Source organism: Pantherophis guttatus, chromosome 11, assembly GCF_059756535.1.
Source record: "Pantherophis guttatus breed Tessera chromosome 11, ASM5975653v1, whole genome shotgun sequence".
Lineage (NCBI taxonomy): Eukaryota > Metazoa > Chordata > Lepidosauria > Squamata > Colubridae > Pantherophis > Pantherophis guttatus.
In genome coordinates this window covers 24332137-24358144 of record NC_142073.1, presented here as the reverse complement: position 1 = coordinate 24358144, position 26008 = coordinate 24332137, and the positions used below count along the sequence as shown (strand labels likewise).

General features: G+C 43.2%; 2 protein-coding genes across 6 annotated transcripts in view; one reads left to right on the top strand and one right to left on the bottom strand.

Moving 5' to 3' along the window:
* Positions 1 to 5209, top strand: part of PEPD (peptidase D) — a 168585-nt gene extending 163376 nt beyond the window's left edge. Inside the window, exon 15 of the mRNA XM_034425555.2 lies at positions 4729 to 5209. Within this exon, the coding sequence (XP_034281446.2) occupies positions 4729 to 4869 (141 nt within the window). The 3' untranslated portion in view covers positions 4870 to 5209. The remainder of the gene's footprint in view (positions 1 to 4728) is intronic.
* Positions 5210 to 6705: 1496 nt separating this feature from the next.
* Positions 6706 to 24501, bottom strand: CEBPG (CCAAT enhancer binding protein gamma). Of its 5 annotated transcripts, none has more exons than XM_087877128.1 (3): positions 24361 to 24501; positions 16863 to 16961; positions 6706 to 10104 (listed from the first exon to the last, which is right to left on the bottom strand). In XM_087877128.1, the coding sequence occupies exon 3, from the start codon at positions 9998 to 10000 to the stop codon at positions 9548 to 9550; it is 453 nt and encodes a 150-aa protein (XP_087733254.1). In that variant the 5' UTR covers positions 10001 to 10104; positions 16863 to 16961; positions 24361 to 24501; the 3' UTR covers positions 6706 to 9547. The 5 variants fall into 5 exon arrangements, with proteins under 5 accessions (XP_087733254.1, XP_034281444.1, XP_060537519.2 ...); XM_087877127.1 differs by having other exon boundaries at positions 8932 to 10104; positions 14164 to 16961; XM_034425553.3 differs by lacking the exon at positions 16863 to 16961 and having other exon boundaries at positions 24361 to 24497.
* Between the last annotated feature and the right edge of the window lie 1507 nt (positions 24502 to 26008).

Below are 26008 nucleotides of genomic sequence, written 5' to 3'. Positions count from 1 at the left end.
AGTAAAGAGTGAAAACTTGGTAGATTTAGACTGAACAGCTGTCAGCTGCCTGCTGAACACATTCTGCCAAGCTTATTTAATTCTGGTCCATAATAACACTTAAATTAATCTTAAATAATGAAGATAATTTGACAGTCAGCTTCACTGAGCACTTTAATAAGACTCAGAGACCGGCTTTGTTTGAATAAATGGGTTATTTTGCAAGCAGAACAAATGTTAAACTAGCATTATTTTTAGATCAAAATGTTAAGAGGTCAGAAACAATTACAGGCAGTGTACAGTGGGAATCACCAGTATTTGTGTTCCTTTGGCTTTGACACTTGGATAAAATTGCTTTTATTGCAGCTTAGAGACTTACTAGCACATTTCTGATAAGATAAGGGATAATGACGGAGTCGGCATATTTAACCAGGAAAGATTAGCACTGGGCGCAGAGACTGGGCGCAGAACGGTGTGGCCTTTTCACTCACACCCAATGAGAATAGGAAAGGTTTCAAAAGATCTTAGTAACAGTATCAGCTACAAAGCATCCCATCTAATGGCTCCTTTTTAAAAGGCAAAGGGGTGAAAAGAGATTAACAAGGAGATAATGGGAAGGAGGAACGTAGTTATGCTGCGGCCCCAAAGTGGTTCTTATGCTGGGTCTTTATTTGAGGCGGTTGATCCAACTGGAGCTGATAACATTTTATGCCAAAGAGAGGAAGGGGATCAAGTTATTTTCCAAAGCACCCGAAGGCCAAACAAGGAACAATGGACGGAAACTGAACAAGGAGAAATTCAACCTGGAAATAAGGAAAAATTTCCTGACAGTGAGAACAATCAACCAGTGGAACAGAAGTTGCCTTCAGAAGTTATGGGAGCTTCATCATTGGAGGATTTCAAGAAGAGACTGAATTGCCATCTGTCAGAAATGTTGTAGGGTCTCCTGCTTGGGTAGGGGGTTGGACTAGATGACCTACAGAACAAGGTCCCTTCCAACTCTGTTAATCTGTTATGCAGGCAGCATTTTCAATGCTCAGCACATACTTTCTGTTGGTTATATTTATACCTTGTATCTCTTACCCTCTGTAATTAGATTAATTGGGGGGGTTAACAAAATAGTGATCAACAAGCATGTGATTCAATCTCAGAATGGAAGAGGGCTTCGTAAAAGAACGTTTACACTACTTGCTTTGAGCTGGGTAGGAATTCTGTTCATGCCCATGTGCCACATGCTCCTCTCATCTGAGGCAGGACCCCCAAGTAGCAGTAGCAGGTGCATGAAGAGAAGTCCGCAGGTTGGCCGTTTTCATCCCTGCTATCATTGCAGGCAGTCCTTGGCTTACGACCACAATTGAACCCAAAATTTCTGTTGCTAAGCGAGATATAGAAGAATAGAATAGAATAATTGGGAATGGGAATGGGAATAGAATAGGAACAGAACCTTGAAGGTCTTCTGGTCCAGCATATACCATTTCAGAGAAGTGACTGTCCAGTCTCCTCTTAAAAACGGAGCGCCGGACTTCCGGTTTGCTGCTTGTCCCTGCTGGACGCTCCTTCGGGATCGTCGAACCCACTGCCTGTAAGAGCCGCCTTTTTCAGCAGAATGGCGGCTCGAAAAAACTCCGTTTCCATTAGGAAACGGAGATAGAGCCGGCTGGGGTGGGTAGAGTCCTCTGCCTAATCCCAAAAGTTTTTAATTTACTTTTGGGAGGGAGCGGAAGAGACTCCCCGTATCCCCAGCCGATGCTCCGGGCTCTGGGAAATCTCTGCTACACGCAGAGCTAGGGGGCAAAAGCAAGCCTGTAAATCTGTCAAATAAATTAATTAAAGAAGATATGAGCTGGACCTCTGATCCTGAAGCGCAAGTATTCTTTTTATTCTATTTTGCCTAAGAAGTGAAGTGAAGGGAAAAAAGTTTTTTAAAATGGCGATTGCTGCTGCGGCTTGAAGAGAGGCTGAAAGGGAAACTCCTTCCGTTTTCAATTACAAAGTAGCGGAATGAATACTTTTGGCTGTAACTGAAGGCAAAACCTCACTCTCACTTCTGGTTTTTTCCTTTTTTTTTTCCTTGGGGATCTGATATTGATCTTGGAAAAAAGTTTTTTTTTTTTCTCTTTTCCAGTAAATTTTGTCTGCGTGGAAAAATGGCACTGAGACTTATAAAGCTAGACAAACAGGCAGTGGGGGGGGGGGGATTCCCCCATTAATAAATTACATCAACAAGTTTTAACTCTCCAGTCTCAGAAACCTGACTTTAATATAATAGAATTTCTTCTTGAGGAGATTGTAAGAAGGGATGAGATTGTAAATCAGCAACTTGAAAAATTTAAGTTGGAAATCAAAGAAATTGGTGAATTGGTGAAATCTAAGTTTGGCTTTTTGGATCGAAAGATTTTAAAAACAGCTAATGGCTTAGCAGACTTTGTGATTCAGTTGGATGCAAATACTAAATTATTAGAGTCTAAAATGAAAGAAACTGAGGAGAATTTGGATGACAAGATCCAAAAAATTAAAAAGGATTTGGCAAACACTCAGGATAATAGTTCAGAAGACAAACTTAAAATGGAGGCTGATCAAAAGACTGGTAATGAAGAAAATGTACAACAGAGGATTGAAAGAGAAGTTTTAATGATCCAACACAATTTTACAGAATATGCAATTAGACTGAGAGGTCTGCAGGAAAATGACAGAGATGATTTAAGGAAGATATCTTCTGAAATTCTGGCTGGGATTTTAAAGGTTCAACCTGATGAAGTGTTTTGCAGGATTGACAGAATTTATAGAATAAACTCCTGGTTGGCAAAACAAAGGCAATTGCCTAGAGATGTGGTGATTTATTTTACAGACAAAGAAATTAGAAATAATATTGTGCAGAATTCTTATAATTCTACTTTGCAATTTCGTGGAAGAAAGATTTGGATTTTTAAGGAACTCCCGCCCAAGATGTTAATGGAGAGGAAGAAATTTGGTTTTCTAGTGAATGAGTTAAAAAAAAGGAATATTCTATTTAGGTGGGACGTCCCAGTTGGTTTAATATTGAGACACCAAGGAGTAAGATACCAACTGAATACTGTTGAAAAAGCGGAAGAATTTTATCAAAAAATTTTAAAAATAAATTTAACATCTTTAGGCATAACACAGGACAAGCAAAAGGAGCTGGAAATAAAGGGAAAACATCAAATTACAGAGGCTGTGGTAGATAAACTGTCTTCGGACTCCTTGGATACCCCAGCTGGACTGTCTATAAATTTGAGAGCAGTGTCATCTGATTCTAATGTGATGAATTATCAAGTTACAGACAAGTGCGTAAATCAACCAGTTGATATACAAGTGATGGAAAAGACATATGAGATAATAAAACAAAACCAACAAGATCAATTTACAAAGCAGAATGACAACCGATCAGCTGATACACAACTTGTAGGAAGGAAATCTGGATGGAAATGCAACCCGCAAAAGAAAAAGAAAAGAAACAGATCTCGTAGAAATAGTAGTTTCTAAACCAAGCAACAGTGAAGCCAGGGATTTTAAAAAATAAATGAATATGTGAAAAGATATTGGAGGCGAATTATCGTTTAATACTATCTTGAGGAAAGTGGCAGATCTCTGCAATGCCGTGATTTTGGGATGTGGAAAGAGCCTTACATTGTTGGATTTGAACTATCTATTTTGGATTTCTTTTACCGATAAATATATTATAATTATTTTGAGTTACAAGGCAAGAGAGTCATGCTGGGGCATGCAGAAGATCTGGCTGTTACCCACTAAGATGATGGGAATTTATAATCCTGATGAAAACCACAATTACAACTATATGGAATATAATTATAATGTCACTCGGGTGGTTGTTTTTACTTTTATATATACATGAGGATATTCATTATTGATGGGGGCAGAAGATGACTGAAGATTTTGAATAAACTGTTGCACCAGGATGCTATGTTACCCTATTATGGATGATGGATTTAACAATCTAGTGGAAAGACATCAAAGAAGATACTAAATGAATTATAAATTTAAAGTTATTGTCTTTTCTCTTTTTATAAAATGGAATGTATATATAGACATATGTATATTTTAGCAGAGTGGGCAGTGGATTATATTTAGAATTGTAGTGTATGGTAATCTTGCAGGAAACTGGGTTGAAATAGGCTAGTTTAGTGATTGATTAGTTTAAGAAAAAGGATTTTTAAGTCATATATTTTGGGGAGTGGAAGAATTGGATAGAACTGAATAAATGTTAAATTTGGAGAAGGCTGCTTTGAAATGTTATATTAATATATATAAAAGATTAAAGGTTATGTTGTTGTAATAATAATAATATTTTATAAGTTTGGGGGAGGAGAAAAAGGGTAGATTATTGCGAAAAGCGGAGTTATAAGAATATTATGCTAAGGGTCAGTACTTTGAGGAGTGAGTAAGGGCATGGTAAAATATTATGTAATTAATTATGAATTAGCTTATTGTTGTGAAGAAGAAGTCACAGGGGGGATGGGTGGTGAGGGGGGGTTAGGGAAGAGGGGGGGAAAGGGGGAAAAACTTGTATTTGAAAACTTTTTCAATAAAAAAAAAAAAAAACGGAGCGCCCACGATTCCACTGGCTAGGAGGTGGGGAGGAAACATTAGAAACAGAATTATTTTGATCTCAGTAAACGGTTGCCTGGGCTTAACTAAGCCAGGTTAAAACGGAGCCGCATCATTTTGTTCTGCCATAACATCTGATCAGGTGTGTCTGTCTTTTCCCAGGTACGGATTGAGGACGACATTGTGGTGACAGCCAATGGAATGGAACTGCTGACTTGCGTCCCTCGTACGGTTCAGGAAATCGAAGCGTTCCTCTCCGAGTCTCAGGGCAGCACCAAATCCTTTGCTTCGGCTTCTAGCTAGGTGCCCATTCCTCATGTGCGGTTTGGGGCTCCTTGCAGCCTGCCCAGCACCTCAAGAAAAGCCTGCTTATAAAGGAAAGAAGCCTTCCAAATCCAACTCTCTTTTTTTCCTATGGGAAAAGATACGGGGGGAAAGCGAGGGTACCAATGGCCAAATCTGATTATGCTTGACTCGATTCTCCCTCTTGCCTCTTTACAAGTTTTGCCCTGAGTGATGGGTGTAGCTGCTGATAAGCAAATACAACGATCAGTGCAACCAAATCTTCTCCTCTTAATAGCCCATAAAGAGCACAAGTTCTGCCAATAAAATAAATGAATAAAAAGTGTTGCTTTGAAGATTGCTTTGGCCTCCCGTATCTATTTATTTATTTTGTCGCATTTCTATGCCGCCCAACTCCCAAGGGACTCTGGGCGGTTTACAACAAAGAATAAAACAATGCGAACAATCATATAAAAAATGTTAAAAAGAAAAACATTAAAACATTCAAAACTTTAAAAACGCTAAAACACATGCACTCCAATTTGTGGCTGGGTCTCGCCAGATCACAAGAGCGAGATCAACGGCCCCAGGCCTGCCAGAAGAGCCAAGTCTTCACCGTTTTTTGGAAGGCCAGTAGGGTGGGGATGGTCCGGACCTCAGGAGGTAATTGGTTCCAGAGAGCCAGGGCAGCCACAGAGAAGGCCCTCCCCTGCGGGCCCGCCAGCCGGCATTGTTTAGCTGACGGGACATGGAGGAGACCAACTCTGTGGGATTTTACCTGTCGCTGGGAGCTATGTGGTAGAAGGCGGTCTCGAAGATAGCCTGGCCCTGAGCCATGTAGGGCTTTAAAGGTAATGACCAACACCTTGAATTGCACCCGGAGACCAATAGGGAGCCAGTGCAGCTCGCGGAGAATCGGTGTAATGTGGGTGTATCTAGGAGCACCCACTATAACTCGCACGGCTTTTTCAGAGATCCTCTTTTCAGCGTTCAGGTTTTGAAAGGTTTGACTATGTCCCAGTCGCCTTAAAGGGGAGGGTGGAAAGGAAGCCCCTCTGGTCTGCTTTGGTCCCCAGTTTCCCCACAACCCCAGGTCGCCTTTAGCCCAGGAGAAAGAGAGAGGAGCAACTAAGTTCTTGCCACTCAACTTCCAGCCCAGGATTGTTCTCATCATGCTCACTGGTGTGGCTTAGTGACCATGTTGGGTTATTCTTAAGCATGTAACTCCCAACATTTATTTCCTTGACAAAGGACTCCCAATTTCACATTCTGCCCAACTGTACTTTGCAATGGAGAAACAAAACTTTTGCCCATTGTGGCCACAGGACACTGCAAGTGGATGCAAAGGTGAACTGGTTACCAAGACGTGTCCAAAATGTGGTCACATGACCGCAGGGGTGGCAGGTCGCCTGACATTTACAATGGTCAGAAGTGCTTTATGGGCCATAAGGTGCCCATTCTGGTCCCATCATAATTTTGACCTATCGTTAACGATAGGTCATAAGTCAAGGATTTCCTGTAAAGTTTTACTTCAAAACAGTGTTTCATTGCCTTATATACCTTAACAGAATTTCCTTTCGTTATACCTTTTAAATGAGAAACCTGCAAACAAAAATCTGAAGAATAGTCCTTTAAAAAGCAGAGAGATAAGAAAGTATGGAATCTGTAGAACTAAAAAATTATACAAGAGGAATCAATCACAAGCAACTTGAGTATGTACAAGACTTTCAAAAATATTTACAGAACACTTGAGTAGGAAAATAAAATGCCAAGGTATTAGGATACTAATTAAAAGAAGCAAAATGTGAGCCTGATCTGTGTTGCAACAGTTGTAAAGGATGGAAAGATGCAAACAGCTTTTTGGCTTCTATGATGTAGTAGATAAATGTTTATTAGGGATAAATTTTAAAAGTGATGCTAAGAATGCAATAAGAATGGTTAATATGAAAAACCGAGTACATAAATAAATACATTTAGAATTGAATGAAAGCCAGAACTGAAGAAAGGGAGCAAACAAGCTAAATTGGGATCCCCCAAATTAGATGAATGTTTCTCCTGGCATGAAAGAACTAGATATCCCTCCCCAATAGAAGCTTCAAGTAAAATGTAAAATCCAAGTAAAATAAAAGTATGTTGCAAGCACTTTAAAAAAAGTAATTTGAAAAAGTATTTGAAAACTTGATTATGACTGGCTTTTAAGGAAATTGCGGATATGGATTGGAAAATAATCTCTTACCTGTATTTTACATTTTTAAATGTCACATTTAATGCATTTATATACTAAGAAATTTTATATATAAAACATGACCTTTATTGGAGGAGAGGGGGATTCTGTAGGTTTTTAAAACTATTCTGTGTGCAATGATTCTTGCATAGTGTACTCAGGTATATTTTTATACCTCTCCAGGGTAATCTTCTAACCCCAGCCTCCAGGCCCCTTTCTAGTCTCTCCAAATTCAGTATTATTGGAACTGCAGCTTGTTAGCCTCAATTAGGCTTCAAATACAAATTATTACAGCTTTACAGAAATATAGGTCAGCATGTTGTTGTAAGGCTTTTTATTAATATTTTCTACCACAATCGAGTTTTTTCTAAATACATGTACAAACACAGTAACTTCGAAAAAGGGGAGGTATAAAAGTCATTTTCACTAGTCCAGTCATATGCAAACATACTATGAATGGAGAGATTGTGAAAGAAAATAAATTAATGTTTCATGAACTTCCCTGCTCTGTTAAATATGTTTTCTTCTACTCAAAATAATATATATACCACCAGCATTTGAAGCATCAAAAAGCCTCATGTTTGTGGCCACATGATTGCCATAAAGCAAAAGATGTGATTTTATGGACTGTTGAAAAGATGATCACGTATTTTTGGTTCACTGTGGAATTAAATTTGAACCTGGGTAAGTGAGGTCTTGATTTTTTTCCCCTTCTCAAACAAGGAATTCCTTCTGGTCAGGAATCCTCCTCTTTTGGAGTCTCAAAAGCAAAGTAGTTCTGCTATAGGTCGTTACAAAATTAAGATCTTGCTGAAGATGGGAGAAGGGCATGATATGGCTCTTCTGTTGTGGCTTTTATTTATTTATTCATTTTATTTATTAAATTTATGCCACTCATCTCACTATCAAGAACAACTCTAGGTATCTGTTTTTTCTCATCCTGCCTTTATTATTTTTATAAATAAAGCAGTGAACATACCTAATAGTCCTTCCTCCTCCTCTCTTCCTCACAGCAACAACTCTGTTAAGTGAGCTGGATTTTCATGCCAGGACTGAATGAGAGTGACTGGCCCAAAGTCACTCAGCTGCCTTTCAGGTCTAAGGCGGAACTGGAATCTACTCTCTCCCGAGCCTTCATCACTAAACCAAAGTAGCTCTCAATTATATTGAATGTTATCTGTCCCCAAACCATTGCAAACCTTGAAAATGTGACTCTGAAACAGAATTGATCTTGGAACAAGCCACAAACACAAAACCATGGAGTTAGGGCCATTTATGCCTTTGTGGGAGCTTAAAGCTGCATGAATCCATCCGGTGATGAAGTGACAGCCTTGAACCTGTATGCAGACCTCAATTTCCATCCACACACTGGGCCAGGGGACTCCAACCTTGGCAACTTCAAGACTTGTCAAGAAAAGTCATAAAGTTGCCAAGGTTGGAGACCCCTGCTCTAGGCAACTCACTGAGGGGTTGCTGGAAAGCAGCAGCAGCTGGGGAAACCCTGCCTTACCTCCCCCCAAAAAAGAAAACAAAATTCCTATGCAGATACAGCAGATATTTGTTGATAGTCACTATAGTTGCCCAATTCCATTTGGCCACAGGGATGAAGGTGGAAGATGCTCCCACCTAGAGCAGACCCATTTTCGGACCACAGATCGGGTAGGGCTTGGAGAAAACCACGACCCTGGTGTGTTAGCCAGCTGTCCTGCCTTTCCCTTAACCAAACAATTCGTTAGGCACCGCTACTGAGCAAACCTCAACTACAGGAGTTGTACACAGCAAGTATTTGGACTACATATTTGAAAATCCCAACCTATATTACAAAATAAGCCATGCACTACCAAAATAAGTAGAAAAGGAAAATTTTAAAGCTTATTTAATCAACTCTTCAGCTGATTATCAGTATATGGATATTGGTTACCCTGCTGAAAAAAAAGCTGTCAACCGAACAACTAATTTAAGGCTTTCAACCATTTCATAAAGATATTTTGGTGAAGTATGTAAATTTGCACATGAATATCTGAGGATTGTTCACACTTTCTTTGAAGCACACGTGCCTCGCAGAAATCATTTTGAAAGAGGCACCTCTTCCTGGGCAAGATAAACTGGAGACTGAGGAGACTGTCCGTAAATTCTTACCTTAAAAACAATTTATATTTTGAAAAAAGTATTTATTGCCCAATCATCATGCCCAGAAAAGATTAAAATAATTTAATAAATGATGCAGTCCTAATTTTAGTGACAATAATTTGAGGATGTTTCCCTATTCCTTTCATTTATCAAAAAACCGACAAGAAAATACATTAACACTTAATTTAAAACAAATACTTAACATAAACGTTCAATTTCCTGGCCTCAAACAGAGGGATAAGTCTACTGAAAAATGATGTCAAAAACGAGAGATGATACAAAGTTTAGAGCAGATTCGTCTCCATTCTATTCTTCAGCTGGCCAAGGGAAGTCCACCCAGTTTATCTATTGTCCGGATCCATCTGAATGTGCTTCAGAGTTTTCTGTGCCCAGAGGTTGCGCACTGTCTGTGAAGTTGTGGGCGTGCTCAAGGAACAAATCTTTCAGTACACTCAGCTCCTTCGTAAGGAGTTTGATTTTGGCTTCCAAGCGTTCATTTTCTTCTTTCAGCTGGTTTACCCTCTGGAGGGTGTCCTGGGCTTTCTGTTTACTTTTCAAGCGGCTCTTTTTCACCGCCATGTTATTCCGTTCCCGGCGCTGGCGGTATTCATCACTGTTTCTATCGACAAGGGAATTCTTTTTGCCCTGCTTGCTGGGAGGTGTAGCTTTGCCCCCACCTCCAGGACTAACGGGCACCAGCTGAGGAACTTGTTGCAACCCACTGGTGTGCGCTTGGGTATAGATGACACTTACTCCATTGGTTTCTGCAGCTGTGTTCTGTTGTGATGTCTTGCTCATTTGGACAAGCTCTCCTGTAGACCCAGCGTGAGTTATAAGAAAAGATATATCCTGGAATTTCAAGGTATTTCTGGAGCCGCTTCCCACAGGCTGTCACGTGGAATCTAGAAAGAAAAAAAAATACAGTTTTGTTTTGGTTTTCTTTCAAAATGTAAAATGCAACATCCCCTCAAGATGGATTTCCATCAACATCTACAGTGGATGCCTGCCCTGACAAATGTCATAGGTGTTGTTTGCTGCAGGTATATCTTTTACCTTACATACAGTACCATATTTGGATTGTAATTCATTCACAGTTGTACCAACCGTATCTCAAATTACATGCTGTCAGATATAAGATGAACATTTTGCCCTATGAGCGCCTAGCATTAATTCATTATGTTATTATACATGCGGTATTGGTAAAACCAGCATTAGCTTAAACTGACTCGATCGTGGGTTGCATACCAGCGTAAGATGAATGCCAACATCTATTCCAATACAAAATTATTACCACTCATGCTAGGCTACCATCTTAAGTAGGTCTGTGGGTGGGCACAAGATAAATCGAGGCTAAGGCTTCAATGCAGTGGTGAAATGTAAAATTTGTTACTACCGGTTCTGTGGGCGTGGCTTGGTGGGGGGGTAATGTGACTGAGTGGGCGTGGGTAACTTTAAAAAAAAAACTTTTGAAAGCATTTTTTCTATAACTTCTTCGGCTGAAGAGGTTGTAAAAAAAATGATTTTAAAAGGCTCTGACAATCCAAGCTGTTTTTTTTTTTAAAAAGTTGTTTTTTTTTTGCTTTTAAAAGAAAAAAAAGCCTCTGACGATCAGGCAACTCAGCTGGGATGGCCGAAGAGGTTGTTAAAAAAATGCTTTTAAAAGGCTCTGACGATCCCAGCTGAGCTGCACGATCATCAGAGGCTTTTTTAAAAAACTTTTAAAAGTATGGAGTGTGATAATCTTCTATGAATGCACGCATTTTGGCCTCCAGATGCAAGCATGCTCAAAAATCATATGCAAACCATTTTTTTCTGCATTCCATCTTAGCTTGCTTAAATTATTTCAATGGCATATTTTAACAGCTATATAGCTTTTTTTTTTTTTTTTGCTTTAATTTATATGCCGCCCTTCTCCGGAGACTCAGGGCAGCTTACAATGCATTAAGCAATAGCCTTCATACTTTTGTATATTTATACAAAGTCATCTTATTGCCCCCCACAATCTGGGTCCTCATTTTACCTACCTCAGAAAGGATGGAAGGCTGAGTCAACCTTGAGCCTGGCGAGATTTGAACTTGCAGTAATTGCAAGCAGCTGATGTTAATAACAGTGCTTTAGTCCACTGTACTACAGGCTCTTCCTATAGCTGTATAGTGAATATGATTTTCCTATTGAAAACTGCAACTTTATATCCAGGAAATTAAGTCTCTAATGTAAATGCTCTAATTACAAGCGGTCATGTTAGCCGCTTGATCTTATTACTGCTCCCCTCTTAAGCAACCTCAGCAACATACTGGGATGCTTTCAGCCATCACAGAGAGATCCCTAGTGGATGGACGTCTAGTTTCCAATTTCACAACCTTCTCTTGGCAACGGTGCTCACTGTCTAACTTCTGCTCTATTTTAAAGATCTTCACCAAATTCTTTCCAGCTGGAATATAATGGAGGAATGAGCGGGGGGGGGGAGGAAGGGGGAGCAAGAACAAGGCTATTTGGTCTTCTAAAATTTGAATATGAAGAATCCCCCCCCCCCCCCGGCTTTCCAAATGGCCTCAGTTCAACATGCATCCAATATGGCTCCAGTACTATGTCACTAACAGGTAAGAGATGCTGTTCAGGCGAGAGCCATCTAAACGTCAAGCTGTCTAAGAATTAATTCCTCTAAAACGCAGAATGTGATGCAAAGTTTAACGACTTGGGGGGATGAAACACAGACACCTCCATATGCTCAGACATACTAGCTTTTTTAGCATGGAACAGTCAGTATTCCAGCGTTGTGGGGAAACAGTGTTATATTTATTTATTTAGTAAGTTTGTACAACTACCCATTGCTGATGCTGAGTAGCATTCAGAGTTTAAACAAAGCCTTAAAAACCATTATAGAAACAAACATAAACAAAACCACAGGAAAGTGTGTGTAAAGTTTTGCATATAATGTAACCATTTTGCTGGCTCCCTATTTCATGGGGTCCCCAAGTTTGCTGACAGGACTAAGTTTTAAGAGATTTCCAGAAAATCAATAGTCAGGGCCCATCTCACCTGGAAGGGTGGGGAGACAATGCTAACAGACACGTACCTCACCTGACCAGATGGGATAGGCAAATGGTCCTTCAAGCAATTCGGCCCCATGCCATGGACTAGGTAGGATTTTAAAGGTCAAAAACTGTGCCTTGAATTTAATCTGAAAGGAAACTGGCAACTAATGCAGCTCATGAAGCAAAGATATAAATGGGCAGTTCTGGAGTCGCAAATCTAGGAGGAGCCCCAGATTGAGCACATGGTCTGTTTGGGACAATGCAAGCCCCATCCAGCATCAAAGATGATAAACTCCAAAATCTGGAAACATACAAAACCCAAAACGGCTCAATATTGCCAGGATTCTGCTGAAGCATGTGGTTCCCCCATCCAGACTCCCCCAGCCTCCAGACATGAGCATCACTGCTTAGTTTATTTGGGACAAAGATGCACGACTGGGTACCATCAGCATACTGACTGTACCTCTCCTTACAGAGATAGATGACCTCCCCCAACCCCTTCTTATAAGATTATCCTTAGATAGCGTAGCAAACCCTGCAGGACCCCAGATAGTAGGGGCCGAATGGGGCAGTTCTCACTCCTGACTGGAATCAGCTCTACAGGGAGAAAACCAGCATAATACAGTCCCACTTACTCCTAAGGCACAGAGCCTATCCAGAAGTAGACTATGGTTGACCACACCAAAGGCTGCCAGGATGCACTACCCCCCCCCCGCCCCCCGGAGGTCCCACAAATGGGCAACCAGTACTGCTAAAGTTTCAAGTCTGGATCCTAACTGAAAGGACTCCAATCTCCATTTAATCCAACTGCTAATAGCTGTGCTAATTATGGAAGTGACCCAGTGACTAGAAATAAAAAAGACATTAAAGCTCAGCACTAGGACTGGGGTCCCCAACCCCTGGTCTATGGACCAGAACCGAGCCCCCCAAGGAGCGAGTGAGCGTGTGATGCTTCATCTGGGTAAGCAACCATCCGCCCTGCTGCCGCTGCCAGTCCGCAGAGCCGGAAAGGTTGGGAACCACCGGCTTAAATGACAAGAGACATAAAAGCTTCTGTCCATGTGGCTAAAGCTCGAGTGTTGTCCAAATATGGGCAGAATGTTTCCACTGCAACTTTAACTGTACAGGTAAGTCCTTGAGTTACAGTCACTCCTTCAGCGATGGTTCAAAGTTGCAGCAGCATCGAGCTAGAGGGATTTAGGATGGGTCCTTGGAGTTTTCTTCCTTGCAGCATCCGTGGGTCTTACGATTGTGGTCTGGGTGCCCAGCTGGTGATTCTGACATTGTGGAAAACATGGTAACATTGCCATTTCTGATGTTCCGTCTTCCGTGCCGCCCATTCACAAGCGAAGTCAGTGGGGAAGTTGGCATGAAGTGCAGGTCACACCCATTTCTGTTTGAACAGCTGCCCTCCCTAGGCCTGCGTGAAGAGCTTGCCTGCTCCCACCTGATTTGCACTCCTTAGTGCCTCCCTGTAACAAAAGCCTGCCCTCCTTGGTGCCCACATACCTACTGGTTAACTCTCCATAGTATGAGCCCTTAAGGCTTAAGCACATTGATACTGCTTGATATTTTAGGTCAGGTGAGATTCCTGTCAGATTAGATTTTTGCAGTTTCCACAAATTTGCAGCTAGCAGAATTTGTGTTAATGACAGATTCTGGCCCCTTGTTTCTTAGTAGCTATACCAAAACAAAAAGCAATCTGGTCAAGTTGAACTTTTCTCAATCTTTGATATCGGCCTTATTAGCCAGTCTCAAAAGTTATTGATATCGAGCTTTGATAATTTTGATACCAAAACTGATCAGTTTTGGTACCAAAATTACCATTACTGATATGGGATTTTATGCAATTTGTGGGAGGCAGGCTAACTTTATTGTAGGTAACTGGAGATTTCAAATTCACCAAGGAAGGGACGTTGGTCTTACCGTTGATACATCCTTTCTCGTAGTGTGGAATGGGAGGTGCCAGGCTGGGTTATTCTATGCTCTAGCTCTATGGACTGAGTTGAATCTTTTGAGGTTCCGCCTCCCTGGTGACGTTCCTCAGTTTGACAATGAAGACGAAGCGAATGCTAAGCCTGCGAAGAGACAGAAACAAAAAAACACTCCCCACCCAATGGGAGTCAGACCAGGCAGGAAAAAGGGTGGGGCTGGCACCTCCCATTCCACGCTACGAGAAAGGACGTATTGGTTAAAGTGCGGGGAGCCAACGCCAGGCTGAACGGCAAAGCCACATGTTGAAAATGGCGGCCGGCATAGCAAAACCTCAGGTACTGTTGATGGTCTGGACGAACAGGGACATGGAGGTATGCCTCTGTGAGGTCTATGGATGCTAGAAAATCCCCCTCCCTGAACCCCGCTAAGATGGAATGCAGGGACTGCATTTCGAACCTCCTTTGTGTACATTGTGTACATTACACATTGTGTAATGTAATTGTTGAGTCCCTTTAAATTTAGAATTGCTCTCTACCCCCCACCCCCCACCCCCGAGGCCTTTGGGCTGATGAACAAGATCGAATAGAACCCTCGCCCCCGTTGGTCCGATGGAACCGGCTGAATGGCCCGAACATCCAGCAAATGCTGAATAGCCGCCTCCGTGAGTTTCCGCTTGACCGGGTCTCCTGAAATTGGACAACAGAGGAAAAGCCTCGGAGGATGGGAAATAAATTCCAGGGAGACCCCTGTTCTTAACGTCTCCCTGACCCAGAGATCTGTGGTTATCTCGTCCCAGCGATCCACAAACAGGCCTAACCTGCCCCCTATAGGAGCCTGAGGCCTGCTGTCACTTGGTGCGTTTAGCACCTCTGCCACCATTGCCACTATAGGGTCTTCCAGACTGAGGTTGTCTATCCCTGCCAAAGGTGGGTCTATCTGTCTGGTATCCCGAACTGGACTGGAAGGACCGCTGCTGTTGGGGAAAGCCTGCCCCAGCTCCCCCCTGCCTAAAGGAAGGCCGCCGGAAGTAAGGTGTCGGACAGAAATCAGCCCGTCTGCCCTGGGAAGGGAGTACCTTCCTCTTGTCACTGGTCTCCACCAGTAAAGGGTCCAGTGACTGGCCGAATAAGTGTCCCCCGTCAAAGGGGGTAGAGACAAGCTTCCATTTGTTTTTAGCATCCATGCGCCAGTGACGTAGCCAGAGCATACGTCGAGCGGTAACAGAGGATGCCATGGCCCGGGCAGAAAACTTGGCGGAGGCTAAAGTTGCGTCAGCGGTGTATTCTGCCGCCGCCAGAATATTGGACAAGTCCTGATGAGCACGGACATCCTCAGCCGGTAAGTGGGACTGCAGCTGCCTGAGCCATCTGACTGAAGCCCTGGTAAAGAAAGACGCCGCTGTAGATGCTCTGATAGCCCAGGAATTCGCCATGTGAGCCCGGCGGAGGGCTGTCTCTTCCCTGCGTTCTTCTCCCTTCAAAGCGTCCTCCGCATCCGGTGGTAGAATGGAGGAAGAGGTCAACGCAGCCACCGGTGAATCCACTTTTGGTAATTGCAGCAAATTAAGTAGGTCTTTGTCAACGTCAAAAAGCAGGTTCTCTTGCCCAGTGGCCCGAAATGCAGAGGTCGGTGCAGCCCACTGCCTACGTATCATTTCCAAAAACATCCCTGGGATAGGGATAGTGTCTGCCCCAGCCTGTTCAGTGAACAGGAAATCATCCTGTTCTCCACTATCAGTAGTAGGTCCAGTTGCTGGAGAGGCCTTACCCAGACAAGCCGTAGCCCTAGCCTTGGCCAACAATGGTTTCAAGAGGGCCGGATTAAAGAGGCCCTTAAATGGCTTCTTGGCCAAAGAGCCATGCTTAAAATCAGAAAAATCCCTTTCTCCTTGATAGTCTTTTGAATAGAAGCTAAGTTCAGAGGGATCAGGGGAATCTGGATCCTGATAGTCCATAGCCTCAGGCAGATGCTTCGGAGGTTCCATCTCTGGAGCCGATGTATACATTTGGGCTGGCACTTGAAAATGCTGGTGCATGCCTTCACCAATGCCCCTTCGTATTGCCTCATTAACCCATTGCCTCATAAAGTGTGGCATATCCTGTTCTCCCACCTCCCCTTGGTGGAGCTCCGCTGCTGTGGGGGTAAAGGTAGCATCAGGAGTCTTAGGTGTTGCCTCTGAGGGACCAGGCCGCGGCTGTGGATCCTCTTGGGCCTCAGGAGACCAGGACCAGGCAATACCCGACATGGAAGGCAAAGGTTGGGCCTGCTGGACTGATAAATCTGGAGGCAGAGAAGCCAGCTGACGTTCTACAGATGCCTTAGCAAATTCCTTGTCAAGGGGCTTCTGACTTATCTGGGCAGTCTTTTCGTCTGCCTTAGAAGGTCCCTTAGCCCTGGCCCTTATCTTTGCAGCCGCAGCAATGCTACCTGTCCTGGGTTTGGCTGGTGCCCAGCCCACCCTATCAGGCTGAAGTGACCAGGAGCCTTCCTCTGAAAAAGCTCCCTGTCTGCCAGAGTCATCCATATAAGTAAAAGCTAGGTCCAAAGCCTAGAGAAAAACAGTCCAGAAGAAAAAAACAGTCCAGAAGAAAAAAATGGAGACAAACTGCTCAAAGTTATAATAACCAGTCTGGCAGGCAAGCCCCAAGTCCTGTTGAACACACCAAAGGGCAAAGGAAAACAATACTGGCCTGCCTCCACGATGTGAAGAAGACAAGATGGCCACCAGGATCTCAAAATGGCCAACTTCGAACGTTGCTGCCTTGCCAGGATCAGGCCACAAAGCAAGCCTGCAAGTAAAAAAAATGGCTGTTCAATGTCCAGGACTCCCATCCGTCACCATGGAGAGCCCCACAGCCCTGTGGCAATTAAGGAATGCCAGGGGAGCGAAGCCGCCCGGACTAGAGGCCGCAGAAGGAAAGCACGGGAAACAAAGCCGCCGCAATAAATTCCAAACAAACACGGACCACGCCAGGCTAAGGAGGCTAGCGTGGTCCGGTGGCTCAGTCACTGATCAATGCCGCAGCGCCCAAGCACTCATACCATAAAGCGGCAAAAAAATGGCCCACACCCAGGCTGCAAGAGGCTGGCGCAGTCACCATGGCTCCGGAAGCATCCAGCAGAAAGGAGAAAGCCAGCTCTACAGCTGACTGGCGCTAGATCCAACGGAGCAAGGGAAAACCATGCCAAGGCTCAAAGAGGCTGGCGCAGCTCCAGCGGCTTCAATCAAGGCGCTCCAACTCAGCGGAGCCCAGCCGCAAGTATTGGGGCTAAGCCCCTCCAAACAGCATCCCAAGACACAGTTTAGATACCTGTGGGGGATGGGGAGGGTGGGAGGCGCCGGAATGGGCCACCCTCCAGCTCCAATCCGTAGCCACGGAGAACCCTCTCCAGCTCCAAAGAGATCCAAACTAAAAAGGCAAAATTCTAGAAGGAAAAAGAAATCACTTAAAATAATAAAAAGAAAAAAAAAATTTTCCAGGGAATTCCAGCTCTGACGCAAAGAAAAATATGTCTATAAGCTGAGACTGAGTTGAAAAAACTGAGGAACGTCACCAGGAAGGCGGAACCTCAAAAGATTCAACTCAGTCCATAGAGCTAGAGCATAGAATAACCCAGCCTGGCACCTCCCATTCCAACACTATGGAGAATGCATAATTCTGTCCTCTCATCTTTTGGAACATTTGCTGATATTTTTGAAGTACGGTTTTTAAAAACCCCTTTTCTTTGCCGTTGAGCAGCAAACCCCAAACATTCTGGCTCCGTGGACTACAACGGTGCCAGTGGGTGGCCACAGCGAGGAGGGAGGGGATGGTTTTGTGTCCGCAAATGGAGCCATGCATGCTAACCCGCTGCTTGTGCCGCTACCTACTGGGCCGCGGACTGGAGGTCAGGGACCCCTGCCCTCTACCACTTTGGAGAAATGGTTATCCAATCTCTTCTTGGAAACCCCCAGTGATGGAGCACCACCAGTTCTGGAGGCAAGCTATTCTACTGATTATTCTCACTGTCAGAAAATTTCTCCTCAATTCTAGGTTGGATGCTTCCCTCAATTTAGTTGTGGTTCCATTGAGGACTACACATTGAGTGAAGCTAGTCAACATTTGCAAATCCATCTGGTGGTGATGCTACCTATTCCACATGTTTCTATCTCACCAAAAAGTAGGCTGTGACTTGTCAAAGGCCTGTGAATTTTTGTGAAATAGGCATAGAACAGTAGAGTAGCTAGTTTGAACTCTACACATGAGGGTCTAGTTGTTCATGCCCGACACACATTCATGAATTCATTCCTGAAGAAGGCACAAAATAGCCAACAGAACCAGTAGGAAGAACATAAAAGGCAAAACATTCTTTCAGGCCATGTTATAAAAAAAACCTGTGCCGTGGTGGCACAGTGGTTAGAGTGCAGTACTGCATGCTACTTCTGCTGACTGCTAGCAGTTTGGCAGGTCAAATCCCACTAGGCTCAAGATTGACTCAGCCTTCTATCCTTCCAACATGGGTAAAGTGACGACCCAGATTGTTGGGGGCAAGAGGCTGACTCTGTAAACCGCTTAGAGGGGGCTGCAAAGCACTGTGAAGCAGTATGTAAGTCTAAGTACTATTGCTATCATTACCCATCCTACAAGACCAAAATGTAGATTTAAAGTCAAAGAGGCTATGGCATTTTAAAGAAAGAGGCAGAGAGGAAAAACTTCTCTCATCACACATACCTCTGCTTTCAGGTATGCCGTAATGTCACTTCCCAAGTTCTAGTCAGAACACATTTAGTGGGACTAGGTTAGGGAAGGCTGGACATGATTTTAAGGTCTGCAAATAATTAACAGAGCTATGCCTGGATGGAAAGTTTAGCTTGAAGAAAAGTTTGTAGGATACTACTGAAATAGTCCAGGTGCAAAAAGTACACTGCTTGTAGAAAACACAGAACCACTAAAGAGCCCTTTTTTCCATATTTACAAAGTATTCTGAAAAAAACCCCACAGTTCCTTTACTGAAAAGCCCAGAGGTGCTTTGCTTCCACAAGCTGGAGTGCTTATTCTGAATCATTATCAAAGCATGCTGGACCATTGTATCCACTAAATCAGGGGTGTCAAACTCAAGGTCCATGGCCGCTTAGATCTGGTCCGTGAGGCTGCCCTAGAAACAGCAAAGGACCGGCCCGCGGTGCCTCTGTGCAGCCCTCCCAAGGTCCATTTTTGGCCATGCCGTCCTGCACCTCTGCCAGCAAAAATAGCACTCAGAGAGACCACATACAGCACACCTGGGCTCCGTTTTCGTTGGCAGAGGGCTGCAGGAGGCCATTGTGGCTGAAAATTGAGCCTCAATGAGTGATATCAAGATGGCTACGCCCACCCTGGCCAAGCCCACCATGACCACACCCAACCCCAGCCCCCCGAGGTGAAACATAACCCTGATGTGGCCCTCAATGAAATTGAGTTTGACACTCCTCGCTAAATAATCAGGCCATCTAGCCTATATCTTATTAGCTGCCTAATTTGTAGGACTATGCACAACTCCCCAATTTCAGAACATTCAATTCCTCTCACTGAAACATGTCATTCTAGGGGCAATTTGGCAGTTTCAAAAAGTAAATCCTCCAAGCCAGAAGCAGTTTGGGGTACCTTACATATAGTGCTCTGCCTCAAATCTGTTTGAGAAACATTGCATTAGTTTTGTTAAGTTGGCAAAGTCGATAGACACTAAATTAAAAAAGCAAGTGAAACCTAACTGGGTCTAGAGTACCTAAAACCTGGAAGGAGCCTATTATTCCACAAGCATAAAGGCACAAGTTCAGAAAACAGAAATTAATCTTCCTCAATGTTTACAATCCTTTTTCAGAAGAGCTAAATTTAATCTCATGCAAATTATATATATAACGGTTGTCATGCTGAAATAAAGTGCTCCGTCACCCTACCCTCCATCATAAACCTTTGACAGAATGCAGACACAGCTTCTTTTCACTCCACTAATTTGTTTTATCTTTATATCAGTCTAATAGTAAGCAATTTTGTACACTAGTTATCTTAATATACCTGTTGCCTTGATCATGTTTCCTATACAACTACTTGTAATGTATTTTTAAACACAGTAAGTTAACGTATATAAACTTCCATCCAAAATCTTAAAGAAGTCCAAATAAACTTTCTGTGGTACTCATATCCTACCATTCAGAAAGTTTTCTCTAAAATATTCAATATTTTAAAATATTCAATACAACATGCTTAAAAAGTTCATTTCTATAAATACTTCCTATAACTTTTATAGGTTTGCACATGCATCCCTTTACCTGAAGGTTTTATTCAGATTTTTCCCCTAAAACTGTGCATTTTAGTAGTCAGCTTGGTAGGTTTCTTTTTTGTATTAACAATAGAAAATAAAACGCTCCTCTAAATGTTTTTAATGAAGGTATGCAAATTTGGTGATACCCTAAGTCCATATGGCAATCCACATGGAAGGCTATCTTCTTGCTCCTACCAAACACAAAGCAAGGAGCGATAAAAGCTACCTGCATTGTTTCCAGTTGTAAGAAACAATGCACAGCACAAAAACACCTGAACATCCAAACATGTCAGACTCAAAAAGCCTTATTCTACATGAGATTAGCTCCCTTTCAGCTGTTAAAATATGTTAAAAATGTTTAAGATGATGCAATGTTGTCATTTATGTGTTTTGTTACTTTGTTTGAAGCTTATCGAACAGCTTACACACCTTCATCTTTCTGTCCTTCACTGAAAACAGATGGGAAATCTTATCTCTACGATTTGCTACTAAATTTCATCAGCACAATCTGAGGAAATTGTAAGGAAACATTGGGGTTACGTTTCTATCTTTGCCTTACAAGGCAAAGTCCTTATTATAGTAAAGAGGTAACTATCGTGTCTGCACACATTTCCAGCTGAGGACCACTACCTGGAGAATAGTCTGGCCCCTGAGAATATACAAGGCAACAACTTCATTATAATCAATGACACCAATACCCTTCCCCTAGGTTTTTTTAAATTACTAATGTTAAAATGATACACAATGAAAAATAGGTAATACCATATCATGGGGAATAGGTTTAAAATATTGCATCACAGTTTTCCACAGTAGTTTTTTGAAAGTATTGTTTAGAACTTAAGATCTAATGGGATAATCAGAATTTTTTTGAGAATCTATTAAAATATTTAAAATAAGTTTCCAAATTGAACTCAACTCCTGGGACTTCATGAGCTTATTTCCTTGGCAACAACACAGAAGTGGTTTACTATCATCACTGCCTTCCTTCTGGGATGTTGACTTTTCAGTCTAGTCTACCACCTTGGGATTCCGTGGCCTCCCACTCAAACCATGGGCAGGCATGGCCTTGCTTACCTTCTGATCTTGTAATAATTTCGTTTTACAAACCATAATACTGGAACTATCCTGAGCTACTGTAAGAGCGCTAAAACGGAATGTTTTGGTTGAAAGGGGCATTAAGGTTAACCTATTTAGCGCCAAAATCTAAATTATAGTATCCCAGATAGAAGCTGTATCTTGGAACACATGCTACTGCTTTTGGAAACAATCTGTTCAGCTCAGATTCCTCAGGTCAAACTGAGGAATTACAATACATATGAAACAGCTTAAATTCCAATGTCAATGTATCTACTCTGAATATTTTGATTGCTGATATGTCTAAAGAACTGAAGTTCTTTAGAACTAGTAGTCTTCTAAATAGTTATGCTCCTAAAAGTACACATCCCTTGCAAAATTTGTAAGAGTTTATACATAAACATGAGCAATCAGATAAATCACATTTTTAATGTAATTTAACTTAATAGGCATCTCACAATAGCACAATTAATAAAGAAACCATCGCAATAAAGGAAATAAAATGGTCCTATTTAAAGGTTTCCATGCTTTTAACATTATGCATTGCCCCTTCTAGCATCAATAATGGCTTGTAGCGTTTCATGGTAATTGTGACTAAAGCCTTTTTTTCCTCACATAGTAAAACTTCCCAACTACTGGGCAAAAAGCCTCCATGTCCTATGTATTCTTTGGCTGTCCGGCCTGGCCTGCATCTTTAAGATCTCCCAAAGTGGCTCAATGATGCTGAAGTCAGGAAGCTGTGATGGCCACTCCGGAATCTTCACTTTGTTCTATTATAGCCACCCAAAGATCAACTTGGCCTTAGGTTTCTGATCATGCTGGAAAGTCCAAGTGCTCTCCAGGTGCAGCTCCCAGGCTGATGAATGCAAATTTTCCTCCTGAACTTTATGCTAATATGCTGAATGTATGTGGCCATCAATGTTGATTTAATTCCCTGTGACGCTACAGTTCACACACACACCCCAAAACAGCAGAGCTCCACCTGCATGCTTCAAGGATGACGCGCTTCTCTTCACAGCCTTCAGTTACTCTCCAAATATGGTGTTTATGGTTGTGACCATAAAATACTAATTTTGATCTTATCACTCCAAATGATTTTGTTCCTGAAGTTTTGAGGCTTCTTTAGGAGCTGTTCTGGATATGTTCAAACATCTCCTCATTGTGTCTGCTGAAACAGTCACACAATTTGGCTTCAGAGAAGTATTTCAGTAAAACTTGCTTGATTTTTCTTTATATCCCAACAAATTTTCCTGGTAACTGTGTCTGACATCCTTCTTGGTCTACCTGACTAGGGCTTGATATTAACAGAACCCTACTTTTACACTTTCTGATCAGCGTTTGAACAGTACTTATTGGCATTTTCAAATATTTGCTCTCACTATGCTTCAGTAACCAGCAGTCAGTGTAGTCCTGGGTGAAATGCACAAGGGTTTTTCAAACAGGTAAGAAGCTCAGTTAACTATACACAGACACCAATTACAAACAAGACACAGGTATGGATACCCACCCTTCACTGACATCTCAAACTGTGTGCACCTGAATTATCAGTCCAACATCCTATGGTATATAAACTTTTGAACAGGCCCATTTTATTACTTCCTTTATTACTATGGTTTAATGCAGGGGTCCTCAAACTTGGCAGCTTTAAGACTTAACTCCCAGAATTCTCCAGCCAATTCTGGGAGTTGAAGTCCACAGGTCTCAAAGTTGCCAAGTTTGAAGACCTCTGGTTTAATGATTGTGCTATGCTACGACTCCCAACATTTGATTTGGCTGGAAGGGACCTTGGAGGTCTTTTAATCCAACCACTCCTTGCCCAAGTCTTTCTTGCATCCCGGACAAATGTTTCCCCAACCTATTCTTGACAACCTCGAAAAGGAGGGATCACTCCGTGTTTACTTATGAAATGATCCACCTCTTACAAACTCTGCAAGTGGTATGTAAACCTAACAGCGCGAGTGTGCATCCCGAAAGCTCTTCCGTTTTCTTCGATGGAAGCAGCCACAGGGATAAGAATAGGAATAATAATAATAGGAATGGGAATAATGGGAATGGAATGGAATAGGAGAAGGGACCTTGGAGGTCTTCTAGTCCAACCCCCTCCTTAGGCAAGGAAACCCTATACGGTTAATGAGCGTTTCCTGAACTATTTCCCTTTCCAAGCAACCGAAACGATTAAAAACGCCGCACTCCAAACCTCCAACCACAACCAGCAGAAGGCTTAGCCAGGAGCAACCGAAAAGGGGGGGGGGAGGGGTTGAGTCCACCCCAGACCCGCTTGATGCAGAGAGAGAGAGAAACCCCGCCCCTCCAGAAAAGGGATCCCATCCCATCCCCCTCCCCTCTCCTCCCGCCAGCCAGCCAGCCAGCCAGCCAGCCGGGCCTTTCCCCGCCTGCCCAAGCATGACTTCATCCCGGCAGGGCCGGGCCGCGGTTGCTGCGAGGTTGCATCATCCAGCCAGGCGCACGCGCATGCGCACTCCCTCTTCCCTACCTGCCGGGACCCCTCCGGCCAAGGGTAGCGGGGGGGGGAGGGCAGCCGTGGGAACAGCCGCGCCGCTCTCAGAGGAGGAGGACGGGGGGGCAGCGCGGGAGGAGACCGCGCCGGGCGCCGGAGGGGAGGTGGAGCGCGGGGGTTGAGGGGAGCCGGAGTCCGGCGGCAATTGGTCCCGTGGGGGACTTGGCCTCAGAGCCCTAGGCCGGCTTCTCTCGCGCGGGGAATGGACGGGTAGGCCCGGCCCAAGGTCTCACCCCCACCCGAGGCCCCTTCGGGCGGAGGCCGCCACACGCCCACCGAAGGCTTTGCCGGCGGAGAGGATGCGGAGAACCACTCACCTGGCCCGGGAGGAAGGCGCGGGCCCCACCAGTCCCGACTCGGCTCGCCGCCGCCGCGCCGCCGCCGTCCTTTCTCCGGAGAGGCGGGAGCCAAGAGGTTGCGAAATGTCCGCCAGCCAATCGCCAGGCGGATTACCTCAAGGCTGACGCAATCTCCCTGCCCTCCTGAGACTGGCGGGCGCCTGGCCCAATCGCAGGTCAGCTGCCCAAGAATGCGCCTTCCGGACAGCCAATGGGAGAATTAGGCGGGATGGCTGAGCGGGAGGTGGGGGCGGGGGCGTCCTTTGTGCTCCGGTGGGATGGGCCGCCTCCACACGACCCGCGTGACGCGAGTCAGGAAAACCAACCCCCCCCCCCAAATCTGTGTTCGCGCATGGAACGCGAGTGACGATACCGAGAAGAAGTCTTCACGCGATGGCCCAATTTACACAACGTACAAAGTTCCAAGGGGCTTCCATTTTAGGCTAGTCAAGAGTAGAGATGGGAAGGCCTGGAAAATAAGCAGAAAAATTGGGGGGAAACGGGGGGGGGGTTCCCTCATTTTTTGTTTTTTTTTTCTAAACATATTTTTTTTTAATTTTTAAAAAGTTTTTTATTTTAAATACATTAAAACACATTAAAAATCAAACATATACATACAACAAAAAATAACACAAAAAAGAAAAAATATCACTTTTCTTTTCAGCTACATACAGCCCTCTGCTCTTTCTATACATCAATATTTACAAATATTTAAGTATAAACTTATTTGACGTTCATTTTCTACTTTATATCATTTCTTCTTTACTAACAAAAGATCATACACATTTTCCCCCTCCTTTCTTCATTCATTTAACTTATTTCCTTATGTTTCAACCATTCATACCATCTACTCCAAACCTTATAATACCTTGATTCTTCTTTCCCCTTAATTTCTTTAGTTAATTTATCTAATTCTGCACATTCCAGAATTTTTTTTAATTAAATCCTCTTCCGTTGGTAGTATTTCCTTCTTCCAATATTGTGCATATACAATATGTGCTGCAGCCAATATATGCAATATAAGGTACTGTATTTCTTTAGTATAATTGTCTATTGAGATTCCTAACAGAAATTGTTCCGGGTTTCCCTCTATTGGATTCTGAATTATTTCTACTATCCAAGTTTTAATTTTCTTCCAAAATTTTTGTGCCATTGTGCAGGTCACAACAGAAAATTTTCTGTTAAATTTCTAAAATTTTTCAGGTTTTTTTTCCAGGCCTCTGAGGCTCTTTAAACCTCTTTCCAGTAATTACAGTTGTGGAGCTTGCATGTTCTGAGGAAGATGAGAGCTGCCCCAGAGATTCAACCATGGAGGACAGGTCTCATCAGAGGAAGAGTGTCTTTCTGTAGTTTTCTACAGGTGTCCCCAATATACACACACACACACACATATATACTCAGTGTCTGTGGACTAGTACCAGTCTGAAGCCTTTGGGGAACTGGTCCACGCAAGCAGTAGGTGAGCGTGCAAATCTCTGTTTTTGCAAATGCTGGACGTGTGCATGAAACCATCTCCCTCCTGGCCATTGCTGCCAATCTGCAGAACCAAAAAGTTTGGGGACCGCTGGTTTACTAACTGATGAGATGTAAACTACATAAACCCGTACCAGATTTATTGTCTGGGTCA